The sequence below is a fragment of the Ambystoma mexicanum genome, chromosome 4p (assembly GCF_040938575.1).
Source record: "Ambystoma mexicanum isolate Mex_15411 chromosome 4p, UKY_AmexF1_1, whole genome shotgun sequence".
Taxonomy (NCBI): Eukaryota; Metazoa; Chordata; class Amphibia; order Caudata; family Ambystomatidae; genus Ambystoma; species Ambystoma mexicanum.
Window position 1 is genome coordinate 1074780251 of NC_090927.1, and position 23807 is coordinate 1074804057.

The 23807-nt window shown below is 47.6% G+C and overlaps 1 protein-coding gene across 3 annotated transcripts in view; it reads left to right on the plus strand.

Annotated features, from left to right (window-relative positions):
- AK9 (adenylate kinase 9) overlaps positions 1–23807 on the plus strand; it is a 1784103-nt gene that overhangs the window by 1489192 nt on the left and 271104 nt on the right. For all 3 annotated transcript variants that reach the window (XM_069606660.1, XM_069606662.1, XM_069606661.1), the window contains 2 exons: positions 11292–11438; positions 19469–19686. In XM_069606660.1, the coding sequence (XP_069462761.1) occupies positions 11292–11438; positions 19469–19686 (365 nt within the window). The remainder of the gene's footprint in view (positions 1–11291; positions 11439–19468; positions 19687–23807) is intronic.

The following is a 23807-nucleotide window of genomic DNA, read 5'->3' on the forward strand; positions in this document are numbered from 1 at the left end:
ATAGAATTTCGTCATCCAGAGCCTGTCCCTGGGAGTGTCGAGCAAATAACCTTTCCATGCCTGTTTGAAATCCTTGAAAATCACGAAGAATCGGGTCATCTTGAGTTACCAGTGAGACTGACCAATCGGCAGCACAGCCGCTGAGATATGACAACACAAAGGCTACCCTGGTCTGATCGTTAGGGAAGGCCCCAGGTCTGCATAGGAAGTGCAAACGACACTGATTCATGAATACGGCGAATCGTTTGGGGTCCCCAGCAAAGCGTTCAGGTGGGGCCAGCGGCATGTTTCCAGGTAGATTAATCTGCACCGGGTTACTGGAAACCACAGGAGCGGGGTTCCCCCCGGAACCGGGTAAAGGAGTTTGTCCAGCTTGACCTTGCAAAAGCTGTCTAGCCAGGTCATCAGCTCTATCCTTTATTACAATCACTTCCCTCCTGAGGGCACTAGTCTCTTGACGAGCGGCGTGTACTTCGGCCCGTAATTCCCCCAGTAATTGGGCCAACTGGTCAGTTTTGGAAGTTTCCATAGCGCCTGGGTGGTAATTTGTAGGAAGGCTTCGCGTTCTGTAACGCTCACCTGGTTCCCACGGGGGCGCTGGTCTAGTCTGGATTGCTGTGGCCTCTTCTAGCGTGATGCGCAGGACCCGGAACACTGATTGGACAGGACCTCCAAATCGTGCTTGCCTGGCCCGTAGGAATATCCTTCTGCAGATGAGAAAGGGGATTAACAGTCTGCAGAATAGTGTGCTAGCTCCCCCCCTTCTCCCTTCGTTCCTCTCTAACTTCCTCCAAACCCCGGTTTAAGCTCACCTTATGGTTTGGAAGGATGAACTCTCCATCCTGCTTCTGGTGCAGGGGCGCGCGTTCGTCCAGTTACTTCACTGGTTTTCAGAATGGCGCTGGCAAAATCCACTTGACTTTCCTGAGCGATGCGCCGTAAGTATGAAAGTTCAAAGTTCAAGTGAGGCCCCCTTTATGTTGTCTTTCTAACCTGTGATCTGTCCTTTATTTCAGGTGCAGAATGAAGGCGATGCGTCGAGGGGTTAAACTGCCGAGGTGAGTAGTGATGAGGGCGATCCCTCTAAATGTCCTTATCATTCCCCAGAAATGTCTCTTGTCCTTTCCCCATAGGGGCTGGGGTACAGTACCTGCCAACGGGGCGGCACCAACCCGAAATATGGAAGAAAAGCCGGTAGGTATTATGGCTGTTAATCAGGCTTTCCGTCTGTGTTCCTTCTGCTCACCTTTTGTTTCTTCCTCTCTCCCCTAAGAGCAGAAATGTGGCGTCCGATGCTGAGAGCCGCGATGGAGCCGGGAGATGTCTCGAGGACAGGTGAGTTAAGCGTGGCGCTGCAGCGAGCAACGCGATGCTTTTAAATGGAAGTCTTTCTTCAGGGATGCTGGCGAGAAGATTCCGGATGCAGGTAAGAAGTTTGAAATAGTCCTTGGTTTTCACCTTTCTCTTCTCTTCCTTCCTTGCAGGTCTTCCAGGTTCGAGGCGGGCGTGGCTGGAGTCCAGGAGCAGGAGCAGACACGGTGAGCGTTCAGCTGCAGGAAGCAGAACAATGCAAAGCATGAGCTGCTGTCTGGGCGTGGCTTAAATAGCCTCCAAAGAAGTCCCAGGTATGTATCCTTCCCCAACTAGGTATGTATCATTCCCTGTCCACGCCCGAGTGAAAAAATAGTCCCTATGAAAAAATAGTCCGTTTCAGGACTCAGGGAGGCCTGAAGCGTGCAGCATGGTCTGCATCAGGTAAGTGCACAAAACACCTCCCTTTATGAGCCTGGCGCCTATGGCGCCTGGACTGATGTCCAACATGAGCCTGGCACCAAAGGCGCCAGGACTGAGTCCAAAGAGCCCCTATAAGGGGCTGCTGGACTTTTACCCGAGGGCATGATGCCTGCTTCCGGGGGTGCTGGGCCTGGCCTGGTGCTCCGGGGGTAGGCATCATGACAGTATTGGCATCCTCGAGCCTCTCTCCTTCCACGGTATTGCTAATTGTCGTCTCACTTGACCTTCCTCCTCCCACTCACGCTCACTTCCCCATCAGGAAGTCATCCAGTGGTTCACCGTTCAGTGTATGCACTTTCGAGGGGATTGGGTCCTCCGACGTATTCCATATCTATGACAGGTAATCACCACAGCAATGCTGCTTTGGAAACTTTTTTCGGCGTCTGCGTCCTGCGTCGATGACGTCGATGCGCCGTCGTCGAGGACCTCCTCTGACGTCCGACGTCATCCGATGTGATAAGTAGGACGCACGACGCCGGTAGCCTCAGTTCCGTTTTTTCCGCGAACGTGTTGCTTCCTGAATCTCAGTTACGCCTCGACTCTTTGGAGTTCTGTTCTTCTCGGTTCTTCGAACCTGTTCGTTTTTGTGAGAAAATCCTTTGTAAGAAGATGTCTTCTACTTCGTCTTCGACCCCGCGTCCGGGCTTCAAGAAGTGCGGGGAGTGTGGGTCCAAGATGTCGGTGACGGACTCGCACGACGCCTGCCTCTGGTGCCTCGGGGAGGCCCACGACACGGATGACTGTATCGACTGCCAGTCACTCACGTCCAAAGCCTTACGGGAACGTAAGAAGAAGATGGCGGTAGGTTGGGTGTCCAAGCCCCGGAAGTCGAAGTCTGCGGGGCTTTCGACGGATGATTCGAGAGGTGACTCTCCACGTCGTCATCGGAAGTCTGGTGGGTCTCCTTCTAGGAGTCGGTCTTGCCACTCCTCTGCCTCTTCGAGGCATTCTCGGAAGCGCCGACACCGGTCTTCTTCCAGGTCCTCTTCTGAGAACCCTGCCCGGCACGTCGCTTACCCCACCAGCCTTGCGACGCCGGAGGAATGGGCTTCCTTCGGGAAGAAAATGCTGGCGATTCTCGAGTCGCAGGGTACTAAGCCGTCCGCGCCCCCGAGTGCGGTCGGCCGTGAAAGGTCGAGAGACACCGCTCGCAAAAGGGGTCGGCATGAGTCACAGGAGAGGTCCCGTTCAGACAAGGGGACTCGTTCTCGACGTACCCGTTCCAGGTCCCGGTCCTCGATGCGCTCGAGACCGCGTGCACCTGTGATGTCTTCGAGGAAGACATCGACGCCTCAGGCGTTGAGGGCGTCGACAGGCTTTCTCGAGGCTCCGGCTCCGCGGAAGTCGTCGAAGCCGTCGACGCTCAGGTCGTCGAAGGACACGCTCGGAGCTCTGGCTTCGAGGACTGTGTCGACGCCGTTGATGCTGGCGGCGCTGCATCTGACGTCGACGCCGATTTACTCGACGCCGATCCTCTCGGCGCCGATGCCTGTTCTCTCGATGCCGGCGCCGATTCACTCGACGCCCTCGACGCCTTTCGAGGCCGGGGTGTCGGAGGTACCCCGTGGCACGGGGGAACCCCCTAGAAAAGCTCTGGCTAAGAGCAAGCACTCTCGAGTGCCTTCTTTTCACCACCTGGAATATATTTCGGAGGTGGATGAGGACTCTGATGGCCTGGTTCCTAGTCAGGTTCCAGATGAGATGGTCTCGGGCCATAGCCAATTTGACGATTTGAGGCAGTCACTGCATGATGCCAGTGGACTGGACACCTCTCCGGAGGTGGAGTTTTGTAGGCCTGAGCCTGGCTCTCATGCCGATTCCTCGTACCGGCGCCTTATGGCTAGGGTCTCCGAGTACTTGGGATGGTCTGCTCCCCCAGGGGAGTTTGTGCAGGATGATCTCACGGACATCCTTGATGTTGGTCCCCCAACTGACCCGGTACTGCCGTTTCATATGGCTCTACAGAGAAGGGTGGCGGCGGCTTGGACTGCTCCGGAGTGTCTCCCGGCGGTGGGCAGGTCCTTGTCACGAAAATACCGTCCAGCCAGTAGCGACCCCTGCTACTTGACCAGGCACCCCACTCCAGAGAGTTTGGTGGTGCAGGCGGCCATGGCCCCTGCAAAGCAGGCGTCGTACCCTACCATCCCTCCTGATAGGGATGACAAACGTTTTGATGGCTGGGCGAAGTAAGTGTTTTCTTCGGGTGGTATGGCGCTTCAGGCGGCCAACTCCATATGTGCCTTGTCTCGTTTCACACACACTCTGTGGAACTGTGTTGCGTTAGCGGCTGAACATATTCCCGAAGGGGACGAACGGGATGGTTTCCTTGCTATGGTCCGGGATGGTAAGGATGCCATGTGTTAGTCCGTTCAGTCGGGTTTGGACATGGCTGAATGCGTCAGCAGGTCCATGGCGGTGAGCACCATGATACACAGGTTTGCGTGGTTGCGGAAGTCGGGGTTTGCTCCTGATGTGCAATCCCGGCTCCACAATATGCCCTTTGACGGTGAACACCTTTTTGGCAGCAAGGCTGACGAGAGCCTTGAGAGGTTGCAGACCTCTAAAGCTGCAGCCAAATCGTTAGGTGCTGCAGTCAGGCAACCTCAGCTTTTTCGTCCTAGGGGACAGCACTGGAGGGGTGGTTCCTTTCGTTATTACTCCTCCTTTGGTAAAGCGAGAGGAGCTGGCAGTCAAAGAGGCCAACGCAGGGGTACCAGAGGTCAGTGTACCCGTGGTGCTAAGGCCGCTCGGGCAGTTGCCTCTTTGCCCTCAGGTAACGCCGCAGCCGCTACCACTCAGTCATGAGGCCATGTCCCATGGTTCGCCGGTTGGGGGAAGGCTGGCGCAGCATCTTGTAGAGTGGCGTGCCATTACTTCAGATGTGTGGTTTCTGGAGATCATAACCCACGGCTACTGTCTTCCCTTTCGGCAGAGGCCTCACGACAATCCATCAGGGAACCTCTCTTTGAAGAGTCCGGATCCGCTCCTTGCGCAGGAAATTCAAGCCCTGCTGGAGAAAGGCGCCATAGAACTGGTGCCTGTAGCGGAGAGGAACAAGGGATGATAATCCCCTTATTTTTTGATTTCGAAGAAAGACGGGGGATTTAGACCCATCATGGACTTGTGCGACTTGAACAAACTCCTTAGGAAGGACAAGTTCAAGATGGTTACTCTCTCTCAAGTCCTCCAGGCCCTTCAGCTTCAGGACTGGTTGGTGTCTCTCGACCTCAAGGATGCTTACTTCCATGTGCCAATCCATCCCAAGCACAAGAAGTACCTGAGGTTCGCGGTTGGCGACTCGCACTTTCAGTTTCGGGTCCTGCCGTTCGGATTGACCTCCGCCCCAAGGGTTTTCACCAAGCTCATGGTGGTGGTAGCAGCGCATCTCAGGCAAGGGGGGATTCACGTCTACCCCTACCTGGACGATTGGTTGATCAGGGCGCGCTCTCCCGAGCAGGTCCTGGATCATCTGTCAGTCACCTGCCACTCCCTTCACAGGCTGGGCTTCTCCCTCAATTTAAAGAAGTCCCATTTGACGCCAACACAGCGGCTCCAGTACATCGGAGCAGTGCTCGACACTTCCTTGGGGCAGCGTTTTCCTCCTCAGGTGAGGGCTCTTCACATTCAGCAGATGGTGCACAAGTTTCAGCATGCCCAGACGCTCCCAGCGTTCGAGTTCTTGAGGTTGCTCGGCTTCATGGCATCCTACATTCTTCTGGTGCCAGAGGCTCGCCTGCGGATGAGATCTTTGCAGTGGGCACTCAAGATGCAATGGTCGCAGTCCTCCGGCAGGATGTCGGACCCGGTTCAGGTGCCGCCCTCGGTCACACAGGACCTTCTGTGGTGGGCCGTCAAAGGCAACTTGATGAAGGGGGCTCCGTTTTGGCTTCCCTGGCCGGAGGTGACGATCGTGATGGATGCATCCCTCACGGGATGGGGAGCTCATGCCAACGAGCTGACAGTCAGCGGTCGTTGGTCTCCGTCGGAGTCCAGACTCCATATCAATCTGTTGGAGCTGAGGGCCGTCAGGCTAGCCCTGAAGGCTTTTCTGCCGACTGTGCGAGGAAAGAATGTCATGGCCATGCACTACCTCAACAAAAAGGGGGGGGCAGGGTCACTTCCTCTGTGCAGGGAGGCGATGCAGCTCGAGTTCTGGGCCATCCAGCAGGAAGTTTCCATATCGGCAGTTCATCTGGCCGGAGACGAAAACGTGACGGCGGACGCTCTGAGCAGGCAGAGCACGATCTCTCACGAGTGGGAGTTGGCTCAGGAGATTCTCCTGGAGATCTTTGCCCTTTGGGGGACCCCTCAAGTGGATCTCTTCGCCTCCAGTGTCAACCGGAAGTGCAAGAGGTTCTGCTCGCGGGAATTTCCTCCAAAAGGAGCCTTGGGAGACGCGTTTGTGGTGGAGTGGTCATTCCCACTGCTGTACGCGTTTCCTCCAGTCCCCGTCATCCCACAAGTGCTGTGGAGGTTACGGAAGTTCGGTTCCCGGATGATCCTCATTGCTCCGGCGTGGGCTCGGAGGACGTGGTACCCGGACCTTCTCGACTTGTCCATCTGCCCTCCACGTTGTCTTCCCTACCGAGACGATCTGCTCTCACGGGAGGAGGGTCAGGTTCTCCATCCAGAGGTCAGATCCCTCAACCTTCACGCTTGGCTTCTGAAAGGTTGAGGTATAAGGATTGGGACCTCCCTGAAGACGTGATGGAGGTGTTGCTCTCGGCCCGACGGCCAGCAACAAAGTCCCTGTACCGTTGCCGTTGGCGTAAGTTCTGTGACTGGTGCAGAGTTCAGAATGTGGATCCTTTTGCATGTGACATCGCCATGGTTCTGTCCTTTTTTACTTTCTTTGGCCCACAGGGGCTTGCAAGTGGGTACCATTAAAGGTTACCTGGCGGCGCTGTCCATCTTTAAGCGCTCGTCTGAAGAGTGTTCCTACTTTAAAATACCTTTAATTTCACAGTTTCTGAAAGGGCTTACTAATGTGTTCCCTCCGTCACCTTTCCTGGTGCCCGGTCGGGATTTGAACCTTGTTCTCAGGTTTCTAACGGGTGCTCCCTTTGAGCCTTTGCACTCTTGTCCTTTGAGACTGTTGACTCTTAAAACTGTATTTTTAGTTGCGGTCACTTCCGCTCGCAGAGTGAGTGAGTTACAGGCACTTTCAGTTAAGCCTCCCTTCACTGTTTTCCATAAGGACAGGGTTGTCCTTAGAGTCCGTCCTTCTTTTCTTCCGAAGGTAGTGACGGAATTTCATTTGGCCCAGAAGGTTGTTCTTCCGGCATTCTATCCTCCTCCGCATCCTGGTAAGGAAGAGGAGAGGCTCCATAGGCTTGATCCTAGGAGAGCTTTAAGCTTTTATGTTTCACGCATGTCCCGGGTCAGAGTGGACGATCAACTCTTTATTGGTTACACTGGAAAGCGTTTGGGACAAGCTGTGACGAAACAGACTTTGTCTCGCTGGATTATTTTGGCCATCTCGGAGTGTTACCGCTTGGCGGGTAAGGACTCACCGGCTGGCTTGCGGGCCCATTCTACCAGGGGTATGGCTGCATCTACTGCCCTGCAGAGGGGTGTTCCTATTCACAACATCTGTGATGCAGCCACCTGGGCTTCAGTACATACATTTGTACGTCACTATTCCCTCGATTCCATCCGAGGACAGGATCTGGCCTTTGGCAAGGCGGTCCTTTGCTCTGCTATTTGATTGGCAATTCTAAATTTTAATTCTAAATTCTTTCCCTACTCCTTGCTCTGGTACTGCTTTGGGAGTCTGTCATAGATATGGAATATGTCGGAGGACCCAATCCCCTCGAAGAACAAGTTACTCTCTTACCTGGTAACGTTCTTTCGATGGGATGGTCCGACGATGTATTCCATATCGCTCCCTCCCTACCTTCCCCGCTGCAGAATTTCTTATGCGATTGCAGCTTACGTTCCGCAAGGCTTTGTGTCTGACTGGCAGTAGACTAATGTCACACGTTCTGGGGGAAAAAACTACAACTGAGGCTACGGGCGTCGTGCGTCCTACTTATCACATTGGATGACGTCGGACGTCGGAGGAGGTCCTCTTCGATGGCGCATCAACGTCATCGTCGCAGGACGCAGACACCGAAAAAAGTTTCCGAAGCAGCACAGCTGTGGTGATTACCTGTCATAGATATGGAATACGTCGTCGGACCATCCCATCGAAAGAACGTTACCAGGTAAGAGAGTAACTTGTTCATCTCTTCATCACATAGCAGGCATGGCTGTTTTCTCGCCTCTCATATGCCTTAGACTCCTTTCTTCCTCTACCAGTAATGAGCAGCTCTCTGTTCTTCTTTTAGCCTGCAGTGCAGTTGAGCTGCTTCACATGTCCACCGACATGCTGAAAAAAACTCCTTGTAGCGTACTTGTCTCACTGTTGTCAATGGCACGTCAGTGCGCATAACTGCTTCCATCCTCCTTTACTACGTTGCTCAAGTGGAAGACTGCTCTCACCCCTACAAGCAGTTCCTTCGGATCTTAAAAACATCGTCTAACATCTTATCAAATCTGCTAAGAAAATAGGTGTCCTTTAACTTATAAAGTTCTCAGTATTGTTGGCAAAGTCCCAGTAGTTTCTAGCAAGTTCTTATAAGATCCCCCATCTGAGGTAGTAGGCCTTTCAAGTGCACAATCTGCACCCAGTCATTTTCGTCCCCTAACTCAACCACTGGGAATCACCTCTGTAGTAATGTATATCAAGACAGAGAAGATGTTTTATCACATCAAGCACTGGGCCATGCGAGCCTGCCTTCCAGAAGAGCAGTCCGAGATAAAACTATTTCTGCCACCGCGTTTCTCCTATTACAGCTAACTGATGGATCATGCCTCAGTCTACTAAGGGTTGTGCTTGCACGTGACAGCCTAGCCATTTGATGGTTGTTTTGGCTTCACCATTCTGCCTGTGCTTTCTCTTTCCAGACCCCTTTTCATTCTAATATCCCTTCTCACTCAAAGCTTAAGTAGTATGCCTCTTCGATTTTTTATGCTTTTGGGTTTTGTGGAGCACGTTTATACTTTTTTTAATGGCTTCTTGGCACTTTGCAATCTACCAGAACTGGATTGCGTTGGTTAGGAGGAGCAGAAGGACCAGTGCAGGATTGCTTTGTTGTTGTCTTGATGCACGCAGACAGGAACAAACTTGGCTGTGTGTGCTTGTAGGGCAGTTGGGGTATGTGTATCCAGATGCGAGCTTGAGGTGTGTAGGTATGTATCGTTCTTGGTTTGCTGCCAATGAGGGTCAACTATGCGAGTAAGTATGGTTCGTGGGTTGCTGGAGGGCTGTGTGTGACAATCGGGCGGGAAAGGTCTGGAACTCAGATAGTCATAGGGTGTGCATGGTAAGGGGTAGTAGCTGATGCCACATGCAGACAGCGAGTGACTAGTTGATGTGTGTGGTAAAACGTGGAAAGGCGAATGGTGAACTGGTTAGTGTGAGGGAAAACACTCAGGAAGCCGCAGAAAGGTATAATGTGGCATAGAAAAGTAAAAAAAAGTCATAGCAAAGCATTCAGTGGGTCATATTTGAGTTCCTTGTAATTTGATGGTAGGGACCCATTACGTTTTCACACGTAAACTGGTCCCTGTTGCCAAATGTTCATCATTTGCATGACGGAGTACAAAAAGGGAGGGCAAAAGGTGTTGTACAAGCGTGCAAATTGAGTAAATACTGCCCATGATCTATGCATTGCATGCAGCGTTTACAATAAATACCTTTGTTTTTTGCTGGGTGAAGAAGCTGGCAGGCTCGATATGGATACCCAGAATTTGCGTCGGCATGAAAATGCATGCTGGCACAAATGCAGAGTTTTTCTATGGGGGAGACAGCACAAACCTTACAAATGGAAATGGACTGTGGCGGGAATCTACAACGCAAACGCCTTATGCCAGGGTTTATGTTATAGATTCCCGTCACTGCCCTTTTATGCATTGCTCAAAATCAGCCCCTAAATGTCCTAGCAAGGCAAACAACATACAGCCTGATTCGCAGAGCGTTTTCCTATGGGATTGTGCCATTATAAAACACTTCTGTGAATCAGGCCCATATTGTCCTACGCACACTATGATCATTGGCCTATGCAAACAGGTCCTATAACACGTTCTCATTTGGCCACTGAAAATCTTTCTATTTCTCGCTATCACACTTTCTTCTCTTTTGTGCTTGCTCTCTGTCCTTTGATCTCATGTGTACACGCACTCTCACTTCCTGGCTTGCTCGCTCTCCCCATTTCTTGTTCTTTGTCTCTCTATGTGGCAACCGGAGGGTTTCATTTCACCTTCCTTAGTATTTTATTTGGCAGGCTAAGAGTCATCTCAAACCTCACTCTAACTTGCTTTGGCTCTAAGGGCAACACCCGTTGGGCAAAGAATGGCGTTTCTACAGGTCATCTGGTGAGGGGCCAATATCCCTGCTTGTTTCACCTAGATGTCGACTCCAGCGTCTCCAATTGACTTCAAACCCCACACACATCCCCAAGGTGAAAAGTATTGTATCTTCTCCTCGCCGAATGTTGCGGCAACTCCATAACATTGGTTTTCAGTAAATTGATAAAACACTACAGAAGGTCTACGGATGGAGGTTTATTTGTTGAGGTTTGGATGGGCATCATCCATCCCACAAAGCATAATTCTAAATTCACCTTGAAATCGATGCTTGCATTATAGGAAGGGGTTTAATATCAGAATACATAGAGCTGTCTTCTGCCCCCTCTCTATCGCATACTTCTACCTGTTATCTGTTTTCAGCTGTGCCGGTGCCTCTCACACCTCAGTATCTCCTTTTCAAGATGCTCTACCTAAAACAGATGTTCTCTGCAAAGCACTCAGGTTCTCATTTTAGCTAAATCTGCGTGATAACAAATACCAAAAAAGACAAAAGTCCACTAAATGTCTAAAGAGCCTCTCTTACAGAATTCCTTATCAGTATGGATGACCCGCGTTCTTAGTCAGAGGTCTTGGCATTTAATAGCACCAGTATTTTATCACAAGGCAAAGGCTGTTCCCAAAAATGACAATACAAAGATCCGGAAGACTAAGATTAGTGCTGGGGTTAACAGGAAGCAAGCTTATCCTTAGTGGTGCAAGGTCTGTGTAGTAGCCGAATCGCCGGGAATGTTGCACACAATTATGGATATCATTGCCAACACAGAGAAAGGAAATGGCAATCCAGTCAAACCTGCGCAACATCACATATATGCATCCAAAGCCTAGGCAAATGTCATCATCAAGTTTACTGAGGTGAGACTATACCTGTTCAGTGTTATTGTTCTAGCTTAAAGTTATCCCTAGTTACCTGTGATGAGTCACCTGTTTTAGTTCACATCGATCATTAGTTAATCCAGATGTCTGGTTCACCATTTCATGATGACAGAGGATTTCTGATTAGCCAAGTCTGATTGTTTTTTGTGCTGCATGGTTATATGTTTTCTTATCAAACTTACAATGTATCTATTTTCTTTTATCCCTTTTAGAGTTATTCTTGATGGCTACCCTGTAACAAAAAGACAAGTCGATATGTTGGAATCACAAAATATTATCCCAGTGAAAATCATAGAACTAAAAATAAACACAAAGGAGGTTCTGAAAAGAGGACTGCTGGATAAGAAGAGCTCCGACAGGTAGTCATGTCCACTAAAGACGTGCATATTATTTACCTTTCATAATAGTGACAGCTGCAAACTGAACGCCCTGGTATCGAATTAGTAGTTCATATAAGTATATTGACATCATGAAGTATAAGTGTAGCCCAAGATTGCATTTGACGTTTTGCAGTTTTTTTGTGGCATTTTGTCATGGGGTTGGGGGCAAGCTTCCCCTCTCCCCTCCGGCCCTCCCACCTCACTACCCTAGAAATCCCCAACATGTTGCCCTGCCCCCCTCCCATAAATAAAATGCTGCAAAAAGCACTGCAAAATGGCCGTTCACCAAATGCATTGAAATGGCTGTGACAAGATGGGTGAGTTTGGGTAGTTATTGACTGTAGAAACATTTGGCTCTGCAATAAAGCTTATGTCCATACCCCACCCTGTACGCTACATAAGGCAATCGCTTCCTGTTAGTCTACTCACCCCACGTTTCTGAATAGTGAATAACTTCCACCTCTGAAGCAGGATATTTTTTTATTGTATTTTATCTGGGGAAGATGGAGCAGCATAGTGTTTTGCATAGGATAGGTTTAAGTACCAAGATGATAATATAGTGCAGGGGCATACATACAAATGTAACCTTTATAGGTATTGCAAAATTATTGTAAGGGTAAGTAGTTTCTTCTAATTGTTATCACCTCAGCAGATACCTTATCTTTGAAATGTCCATGCTGTAGCCCGGGACCTCAAATGTTTAAATCACACTTGCACAGCGCCGGGTGGTGCCACCCATAGGAGTGCTGCCACTTGGGTGCACCTCATGGCCTCCACTGAAAGTGACAGTGCCATTGGTATAAGTGGCACCACTTGCCCCGGGTCCAACAGCCCCTTTTCCGACACCACATGTTACAGGACTTTAGGAACATGCTTGGAGCCACTGGCTCCAATGGGCATGCAAGTTAAATTCTATTTTTCCCTTTTTGATTTAATTCTACACTTTCAAATTATTTTGCTAAAAATGGGTAAGAAACAGGAAATGGGGCTTATAGCAATTGTTAGACAACTGTCATCACACATGCCCAAGACTGCTGCATGTTGTGCCTTGGCACGCCTATCATGACAGCAAGGTGTGTGAGGCATGCAGGGGCATATAATCTAAGGGTGAAATTCCTGGGAACCCCACCTTCTGATATCCCATGGAAGGACCAAGGAAAATAGCATCCTCCTGGAGGACTGCAGGGGCTAATCGCAATAGGGAGATACTCCAGCCGAAGTCCCTCTGCTGGGTCCAAAAGGAGAAATGAGCATAGGTTGCATTTGAGGAGTGCCTCTTGTTCCTTCAAACACAGACACTTGCATAAATCCGAGAAAATGAAGAGGGATAACTCTGCCACTACCTTCCAGTCACTGGTGATGGCTGTTGTAGAACTGCAGGCGCTAGTGATGCCAGGGGACCAGAACTCCATTTTGCTGGTGTCACAAGTTGTAACATATGACACAACCAGGATATTCAAGTTTGTTTTTCTTTTTAAGGTGTCGGGATGGTTGGGGTTTGTTATAGTGTCCCAGACACTTCACAAGGACACTGTATATCCTTCTTTCCTGGATTAGTCTCAAAGGGGATCTTTGACTTTCTTCACCTCTTCCTTCTCGTCACCTTCTCTGTTTCTTAGGACAGTGTCTCTATCCCTCTATTCTCTGCTGCATTTGGGGCTCTTCCCCTTCCTCCTTCTCCCTGTTAAGGGCCTCCATCCTTTCTTTCTCTTACTGGGGCCTCTGCCTTTGCTGATCTGTCTTCCGCAAAGTCAGAGCCTTTGATCGCATCTTCTCTGTTTTTCCCCCATGAAATGCCTCCACCGTTGGTTTCTCTGCGCTTTTTTTTACGAGGGCTGTAGCTATGTCTTGATTCCCCAGCCATTTGGCCTTCGTTTCAATTGCCTTCTCATCTGTATTTTTGGTATTTGGCTTTCATTCCCCTCTGGTCTCCAGGTTTTGCAATCAGTCTCAATTAGCCTCTGTTCTCCAGCAGTTCAAATTCACAGTTCTTCATCTTACAATCTACTCAGCAACCTTCCTCTTCCCTCTGGGTCTTACAATATGGTCTTCCACTCCAGGTTTTACAGTCATTCCAGCAATCTTCTTCCTCTTTAACACCACAGCTTACCTTCTGTTTACCACAAAACTCCCTTCCACTCTTGTCATGGAAACTGGACCTAATGTAGTGCTTAGACTGACTAGCTTCCTGCTGAGTGACCAGAGGGGTCACATTTGCGCTCTTGGCATCCTTCATGGAAGGGATGCTTTATCGTCCTGAGTTCATGGGGGAAGTCTTTAAATAGGTAAGGCACAATCTTGGATTTCACTTCAGTCTGATTGTGTTGCTGGCAGGGAGGGAGCTGTTGGTTTTTTCCTCTGTCTCAGGCTGCAGAGTCTCCCTTAAATAGCTAAATCTCCTATGTTTTGTGGGGTGCTGCTATCCCTTTCTTTGCTTTCAGTGGAGTCTCCCTGGTGTGCCAAGTAGTGTGGGAAGGAAGTGGGGCTCTGTATGTGTGTCCATTAACTGTTCAGGTGAGGACTTGCCTTCCCTCTTCCCTTCTTTCAAATGGGTGAGGGTGTGTGTTCCCCAATACTGCCTCCTTTACTTACCCCAGACTTTCCCCATCATCTTCCTGATCCCTAATCTGTAAGTACCTTTTGGCAGCCCAGTGGGGAGTCTTAACCCGTTGAGAGAAAGAACCTATGGGAAATGTAGTACATTTCTTGATAGTTTAACATGGTTTGGACCAAATGGCCAAGGGACATGCTTTCCAGCCTCAGATCCCCTCCTGGATCAAACATTATACTCCCTGGATTCAGTATGGGTTTTGGTTTTGTTCAAGAGGGGAAATGTGGGATATGTAGTTGTCTGGTTTGTTTATCCCAAAGGGATTTGTCTGTGACCGGGGATATGTTTTACTGCAGATGACTGATGTTGTGGATGTTGGGATACCAAATCCAGTTCGATCTGGTGAGGTGAATGTGGTAACTTTGCCACACTGGATAAGATGCAATATTTGCCAAAAGATGGCAACAGGTCCACCCCAACTCCCACTATGTGTTTGCCCAGCACAGATCCAGTGACGGGGTGCCATATGACTTGACGCCAGTGACAGCACTGGACATCCCTGAAAGAGTAGATAAGCCGAAAACTATGGTCATGGACCTGTTGATAGGAACTCCTCCACTGACTCTGTGGAGTTGAGAGCTGTGCTGCTGGAGTTCGGCACATCCCAACTCCAATGCTGTGGAAGACACCAATGGGCTTCTGAGTGAAGGATGCAACCATGGACAATTTTGATCTCAGTGGCTGGGATGAGCCAGCAATTACTACATGGAATGGTCAGATGAGGTGGATGAGGTCCACAACACCACCAATACACCATTGGCCTGGACACGTCAACTGATGTTGTCTTCAGTGAGAAGGTGGCAGGGGGCACAGTGCAGCATTTGGGTGCCATTGTAGCCCTACAAAGGATTTACTTTAAGGCACTTTGTTAGTGGAGACTGTTAGGGAGATGTATTCACAACCCTCTGAGGAAGGGCTACGTCACTATCTAATCTTATGGTACAACTATGTGTTAGAATGGATTTTTAAACTCTGCTCTGGTGAAGAGATGTTTAGGAGGACACCCTTGTTAGTGAAACAGGGAACACCTCTGTGGAGTTAGCCAGGACAATTCAATGTCGATTGGAGAGCAGTCAAGGGTAAGTCTCAGTAGTAGTGGGGGTGATCTGAGGTCTTGGATGAGCACACACAGTAGGACAAGAATTACCCTTAGAAAGTAGTATATCAAAAATACAGAATGTATTCGGCCTAGAACAAACACAAGTGAATAATGGAAAACACAGTAATATCAGTACTTAAACACACACACTATGTAACATATATGTGCAGCCACTTTAGGTCAATGCAATAAAGTGTGGATTCCCGCCTAAACCTGTAAGGAGGGAAAGCAGACAAATTCATATTGGAAAACTTCAGAGATGGATATACCTCACTTTATAAGTCCAGCCCTATGAAGATTGGAGCCTTGTACTCAATGTCAGGTGCATGCGTAAAAGCGCTCGATTGTGCGTAAAGACACAAAGTGCAATATTCAATGGGGTGGAAAAGTTAGAGGAGGATTCTGAAGTGTGGAAATTTGGTTCCGAGAATCAGGGGAGAATCTGCTGTGGAGAGCAAAGCTATTTCAAACTTTCGGACGGCTTTAGCAAGCAAATACCACCCAAAGCCAAGGCAAGGACCACAAGGGATCTTTTGTGCGTAAAAAGAGAAATGGATGATCTAAGATCTACTGTTAAGTCGTATGATTACTCACTGCCTTTAGCTCACTCAGGGTCCAAACCTGGCAGGCCTTGAGAGGGTCGCCGGAGTACGAAATCCCACCCTTTGTTAAGCTTCAAAGTGCACAGGCATTGCGGATGCATATGCAGGTCTGGTTTACAACTGGAGCTGGATCAATCGTCTAGGTTGCAGAACAAACAAAGCACTGATGCAGCTGGTCTCAGGACACTTGAAGAAATGCGTGAAAGTCACCAGCAGCGACCGCCACTGTCGCACAGTGATGCAGGGGCACCCAAGTCTCACGGTCTAACGCACGCTTATCTCTCGTGGGCCAAAGCAGCTGGGACAACGGAATTTGGTAAGAACATGCTTTGCAGTGCGAACCAGGATTCCCCCAAAGCTTGAGACAAAACTCGATGAAATAATGCTCCAGCACGGGTGCCAAGTTACAAGCTGGTCAGTCCACTGGAGGGTCCAGGGACACTTCTGAGAAGGCTTATTTGCAGGGCAAGAAGGAGGCATTGAGAGTGATTGGTCCCACTACTCCAAAGGGTTGAAGCTCCTTTGCCAGCCTTCTGAGATCGAGCCCAAAGCGGGGCTCTACCGAGACAACAGCAGGCTCAGGGTGCCAACCTTCTTCTGCGCAGTTGCTGATAGTCCTTGGATCTGCTTCAATGAGGAGATATGCCCCACTCATGCACACCAGCAGTGGTCCAATCGGGGACCACTGTGGCTCTCATGCCCTTGTGCACACCAGACATCCTGCCACCAGTAGTGTGGTTTGGGACCAGACAGTCCCAGCCCACTTCCTGGGTACCTACACAAGTGACATGCATTAGCCCGGGAAAAGTGCCGGCTTTCGTGGGTGAATGCATGCCCAAATAAGGACTCCCCGGGTCACAAAGATCAGGAGGAACGCCAACTGACAAAATAGCCAAAGGAGAAGACAAGAGATCTTGTGGCACGGCCATGACGGACACTAGCCTCATGCAGTAACCACGGTATGGCTCGGTAAAAGTTAATAAAATACATGAAAAATCTTCTGCTGCCACCAGTATTCTCCTAGGCACATTATCCAGTTAACAAAAAATCCTCAGTGGATTACTAGAGCCCGAAAACGCAAGGACCCCATTGCGTGGTACGATAATGTACTTTGCACAATGAAACACAGTTACCAAAGCTACTCAGTACTGACTGTCTGAAGAGCATCTCTGTTTCCCCATAACAATGAGCAAAAGCCCAGTGGAGTGCTGCTGAAGGCTGTGCTCCACTGGCAAAAGACAGGACAGGAGGCTGAAACAAAAGCAAAACATTTGGGGGCGTCCACAAATGTAGAGGTAAAATAGCAATAAGTGAAATTTTACCTAACACTGTGCCACCAAAAAGGAAAGATTTAACTCTCCAAGTTGTAGCTGTAGCAGAACATTCAGACTTAACTTCAGGAGGGAGGAAGACCAACAGGGAGGTACAATTATTGGCAAAAGTCACCACAAATAAATAAAATAAAAATATACTGAAAAGCATAAACTTTATTTATAAGGTCCCACATAAAATATTTGCTAGTTAAAATAAGTACTTGGGTTACACATAACACAAAGCAGAGCATAGTGTTGATACGAATCTGTAAATGGCCTGTTAAGACCTAACTCATTCTTTACCCTAAAATGTAAGCCCCATACTTGGTGCCAGATGCAATACATATCAACTTCCAGATGTAAGTTACAGACTATGCACATAGACAATATTAACACAGTAATTACCATCAGGTTTAAGATGCAGGAAGGATACATGCATCTGAAGAAGGACAACAATGGTGATGACCCAGAACAACCCAGACAAGCACTCTTCCAGGTAGTGACTGCTTCCAAAACCAAGGTGGGAGAACTTTGTTCAATCTGACAGAAAATGGTGTCAGGAAGGAAAGCCTGGCAAAACCATATAAGGAGGAGCAGCAGCAGGACTAAGAAAGGCGCTAGAAGGATGTGCAGCACTCAGAAATGTAAACCTGACCAAAGCTAGAGCTACCAATCTAACCAATATGTCCAGACATATGTAAACCGCAACTGCTGCCTTACTGTGATATTTTGCATTCTATATTTGTATTTTGTATTTGTACAGTGTATGTATCCCATGACCCCACCCTGCAACCTAAGCTTTGCATTTTCTGTATTGCTACGCCCGGTTACCTTCGGGTCTGGTGCGCATTATAAGTGAATAAAACAAACAAACAAACAAAACAAACAGACTGGATCTCACAATTGGCTACAAGGGTTTTTGACAGCAGAATTGTCCAGCAGGTAAGCCCACCTGCTTAGCTTCCAAAAATCTAGGAACAGGCATTCCCATACCATATACATTCACTCACAGAGGCTGGCCTCTACCATCCCATCCCATCAATCCCACTAGAGTATTGAAGAAAAGGTTTTTGCGGCCAGCCCATTAGGTTTTACCCAAAAAAGGCCAAAGACTCAGGTCTACCCACAGAGGAAGTGTAGTGGCCTGCCCAGGAACCGGTCTAGACCAGTTCAAAATACTATAGAGAGTGCCATTTTGGGTCCACAGAGAGCTGTGAGAAACCCGACAGTGTTCTCCCACCTACTCCCCTGGGATTCTCTATTCAGGTGGCCAGGGAAGTGCCATCGCCTTTGGATCCCGACCCTGGGTTGGACAAGCAAGGGAGGATCCATCTGAGTGGAGGGTCACAAGGGATTGGGAGGAGAACACCTAAGGGCGAGCCATGGTATTCCCCCTTGTCCCGTTCCACCTCAAAAACCTCTCCCTTAGCTTTCATGGGGAATTTTCAAACTCACTCCATCACCCATTTTCAATCAATAATGGGACGAGGAAAAAGCAACCAGGAGCAGCTAAGATTTCCCATAGGAACAACATGGGGAATGGGGAACATGGGGAATGTAAATATATATATATTTATTTAAAGAGACTTCCCAACACATTTTGTTGCATAGTGAGGACAAGCATAGGTTTAGACACAGATGGATTTTCACTTTGGACTTTTAGACTTCCCTTAGAAACCTCAGTTGATGGAACCATTCCTTTTGAGTTGGGGCTAATTAGGCGTTAAACCAACCCACGCACTTTAATAAATAAAGGTCTTGAAAAGATCATCCTTGAGTCTGTGTCTCTCTTGATACCATGCTTGTCTAACGGAGCCCAGGTGCGCACAACATCAGTTTTAGGTCTGTCTTGTGATTTCCTTGGACAAAGAAAGCCCCTAAAAAGAAGTAAGTGGTTGATAGTAGGACAATAATACCCCAATGGCTACCATAAAGATACATTGAGCTACTAATGGAGTAAATAGGATTGCACCTCTGGTGAAGCCAAAATTAAATATCTGCCAACAGACTACCTTTGAAAACCAATTTAGGGTAGTACGTCACCCTGGGGCACAAAAGGGGTGCTTAAGTAGTACTCTAGGAGACTTGGGGGTGACCAAAAAACATAATTATAAGGAGTAAAAATGGGAAGTAGTGGCAGGGTGCCGGGGATTTCAGCAGAAGTCCAGCTGCCAAAATAAATTGGAAATCCCAAAAAATGAAGGGGAAAAATACAAAGTGTAGGGGCCCCACAACATGAAGTTCTGCCCTAACAGAGACACACTCCTTCTCTTTCATGACAATTTAAAAGCACAGCTGGAAACGCATTTCATTAAGTCATAATTGAATTTGTATTGCACTTGACATAGATTTGTAATATTTCCAATATTTGTCTTCCTTCTTAGACCTTATCCCTTGCCAGACAGCCCGCAGATGCTAGCTTTGCGTAATTCCTGCTATAAGCAAGAGATTAAGCCAATCAAGGAGTTCTATGAACAGCAGCATCAGAACTGGTATGAGATTGATTCATGGCGTAGCAAGTGGTGGATCTGGAACAAAGTGACAGAAGAAATGCAGGCGAGCATTAAATGCATCCAAATTTATCTGGAGCGAATAAAGGAAGGTAAGATACATTGACGCTCTGCATTCAGTCTTTGGGCACTCCTTACCTTGTGCAAAGAAACTACAATATCATAAGGTGTCCTTGTAATGGACAGTTATATTCTAGAAATCCTTTATCTCGTCACATATTGCCAGTGATACAATTGTGACACATTTTTCTTTGCCTTATTTTGTTGGGAGTGTCTAATATACCCACGGCACCACACACAGTCGGGACATGCATTCCCTCTCAGTTCTTTAGATAAGTCCTGCCGCAGAATGCCCACAACGATTGTTTTGTAAGTGGGGGGAGGAGAGTGATGAAAATGTTTTTTTATCAGGCTTATCGGTACTGTTTGGAAGTGAGTATTGAATTAATAAAATCAATCATCTACATATATGCAAAGAAATAGTACAGGAATATAATTAGTACATACAAATGCATGGTATAGAGTTGGTTATCCTGTGTAAAGTTAATGTGTGGAATGACTGAGACAATTGTAGCCAAAGATTTTAGCGATTGTCTATGTGAATGCGCTAGGAACCACCCTATGAATGGGAATTGCATGGGCTTATCTACCTGTGAATATTTATCTTGTAAAGAGAAAACTATTTTTGGACTGAAGTTTATTTTACTGTAATTACAAGCCACGGCAAGGGACAGTTTCTGATAAATATCCTTAAATGGCACAAGAGTGAGATTGATTTACTTGAATTGCTTGTACCTTTTGCTCCATCATTTCCTTTTTATAGACACTTTAAAATTAGATGGATACTTCCAGATTTAAAGAAGGAACACATTAGACGGGCATCAGTAGCTATGAATTATTTGAAATTTGAATTCTGCAAGTTCTCGGGATACCATGTTATGTCTGGCTAATTATTTAGATAGTGCTTGGTGTGTATGTGGCAGGTTTGTTAATTTAAATGAATGGGGTGCATTTTGTGTACTGAATTATAGATGCATGTTATTGTAATTAGATGAATTTATATATGTAGGTTTATTTTTTCAATGTGTTCATTTCAATGTGTTAATGGAAATGTATTATTTCTGAATAAAGAATAATAATAATTCATAAGTAGCTTATTCTTTGGATATATAATTGTCTTTTTCAATTTCTTTACCTTTTCAAAGATTCTCTGTGCCGTGTATATACACAGTTTGGGTGGATGATCATAAAATAATTAAATTGAAGAAGAATGTATTTATCTTCTTCTTATTTTTATTATTATTTAATTCTTATAACGCGCCAACATGCCCATGGGCCTCATGGCGCACATGCTCTGTCTCATTTCTATATGCTGCACTCTCCATTCGATGCAGTACCTGACAGCTTGTCCGCTCTTCACTATGCATCTGGTTCTCCAATGCACAATGTTCCTTGCTTGCTTCTCTTCATGCGTTCTCACTTTGCTTGTGCTATCTCCCTTGCTGCTGCTGTCTGTATGATTTCTCTGCTATCAGGCTTTCTTCTGCTCAAACAGCACCAGTGATTGTTCTCCTGACACTGGGTGGTTGTGGCATGTTTTTATAGAAACTTTAATGTTCTTGTAAATTTGTATATTTCTACGTATACATGGGTTACATTATCAGCATTGGCTTTGGCCAATGACAACCATATTCCTAAGGCTTTTTGCTCAAACCTATCAATATTTCCGTCAGAGATATTAAGTTCCCGACTTAGTCCTTCCTCCTTTGCCTGTCCTGTTGTTCTCTCCCTCTAGAACGTGTGCTAATGTTGCATTTTGTGGCAAGGGCAATACCCTGACCTTGTCAAGATGGGATTGGAGCCCTGCTCATCCTGCTTGGGAGTGTAGTCCTAATCCAGAGGCGGGGTAGTGGCAGTTGGGAGGGCCCCAATTCTGGCAACCTCCCCATGTCAGTTTGTTCTTGTGCAGCTCCAAGTTGCATCACCCCATGACCCCAAATGCTGCCTGAGTTTTCTCTTCTCATTTTAGATCAATAGCAAATCTGGAAAGAGGAGGCAGAAAACCAGCAGCACCCCACGCAGAGACTCCTGCACATTCGGTCAGAGAGAAAACGCCAACGTGAGAGAGAGACAGACATCGGGACTCATTACGAGTTTGCCAGTAAAAATGGCAAAATAAATTACTGTAATACCGAATCTGGCATTCTTTGTGAGTTTGCCAATAGGTGCAGTGACCTGCCAGGAGTTCAAGTCCCTACCACCAAATAATTGCCCCAATCACCAGCACCGGTAGTACTGGTGCTGGTGATTGGGGCAAACCCATTCCATGGGGTCCTGTAGGACTTCATAGAATGGAAATTAACCACCATTGCCGGCACCCGTAATATCCTGTAAACACTGGGATATTGGGTGCCGGTAACGGCAGGGTGAGATTGCCGGCAAGGGTACCACAAAACTGGTAATGAGGCCCATAGGCCCGGTTTCCCCATCAGAAAACCTACTTGAGCAGTACGCAAAATGCGCGGAGGGAGGGAAAGCAACAGAGACAGTAGCCAGAGCTCAAGAGCATCGAAGCTGCGCACCTCATGCCAGCCCCAGTACGCCAGAGGAGATGGGCAGGGCGGCCCTACGCCACCAGGGTCTAGACAAACAGAGCAGCAGATGCTCCAACGGATTAGGCTTACCTTAAGGGGAACCATGCCTCAGTTCCCTAACACCAATATGAACACTTTGCAGCGTGGGCTTTAATTCCTGCAGCGTGACATCACTGAGAAGAGAAAAGAGGTGTGGTTTAATCCGCATTTTGTAACATTCTAGCTTTGATCCCTCCCGAGCAGGTAAGACGGGCCGGATTGACCAGGGTCAGAGAACCAGTCAGTGGACAGCGAGGGTGCTAAAAGGGGCAGCAGGAAACAGAACGTTGTGGGTTGTTTAGGTGAGGTTAGAGGAGCTTGAAGTGGCAGATCAAGAGACCAAAAGGCGGAAGGAAGGTGGAGTGTATTGTGGAGGTTATTTCTTGGATCAGGTGAGGCATTGCTTAGTGAGAGTTGTATTGCATTGTGAGTGTATATTAAATGGTGGCCAGTGTGTTTAGGAGAAGAAGTATAAGGGCTGAATGTAAAATGAGTGTGTGAGTGAAAGGAGGTTGTTTGTGTAGAAGGTGGAGTGGAGCAGTAGTAGTAGTGTGTAGGAGGGAGTAGAAGTGCAGAGAAGGGAGTCACAGTGTTGCAAATGAAGGAATAATATCAAAGGGTGGAGGCAAGATTTGGAAGGTGTGAAAGACATCAGAAGAGAAAAACACAAGGGATAGAGAGGAAGTAGAGTAGTAAGAAGGGAACATCAGGAAGTGAGAGAGAGAGGGGAGTAAATGGGGGGGGGGGGGTGATGGAAAGGAGACCAAATTGGGCCCAATGTCTGTAAGGCACAATCCAATATCCCTCTTTAGATAACTAGCCCATGGATATTTTAGGGTCAATCTAGGAAGTTCCTGAGGGAGATTACATCGATAAGGCGTTCTGCCTTTAGGCCAGTTGCAAACCTCTGCTGATCATAACGCTTCACTTCAGATGGCGGCATCTCCCCAGGATGTGCCTCTAATGGCCGGTAAGATGGCACAGTGAGTTAAGCGCTCGTTGTTATGATCTGTGTTTGATCTGCAGGTCGCTGATTCAAAAACCGGCAAGGTCGACTTAGCTGTTCATCCTTCCGAGGTCAATAAAGTGAGTACCAGATTCCATTGGGTAATAATAATTATGATGTATGTAAATATGTCATATGTAAAGCGCTTTGTATCAAACCACTATATAAATATCAAATTATAATTAATTATTATCTAGTATAAGTCAGGGCCTAGACAGTAGGGGTCGATATTCTGTTGATACTCATCTGGGCAGTAGGGATGCCTGGGCTAGGGAGAATTTGTGCTTTTTAATCTAGAGACAGAGGGACAGCCCTAAAGCCATAAACAATTAAATAAAAGCTTTTGAACTGTTTCAAAGATTTGGAGCATCTCTGACAGACATTATATTTTATAAAAATGTCAATTTACTTTTCCTTAATCTTTCTGTAAGTGTACTCCATTCCAAGGTGTAGCAGATGTTTTACATGGTAATGAACTGTGAGCAGCAGATCTAAGGTGGAACGCTCTCAAAATTCTCAATTGCCTTGCTCTACCTTACCAAGTACCCTTCAGACCTGTTTTGAAACTACTCTT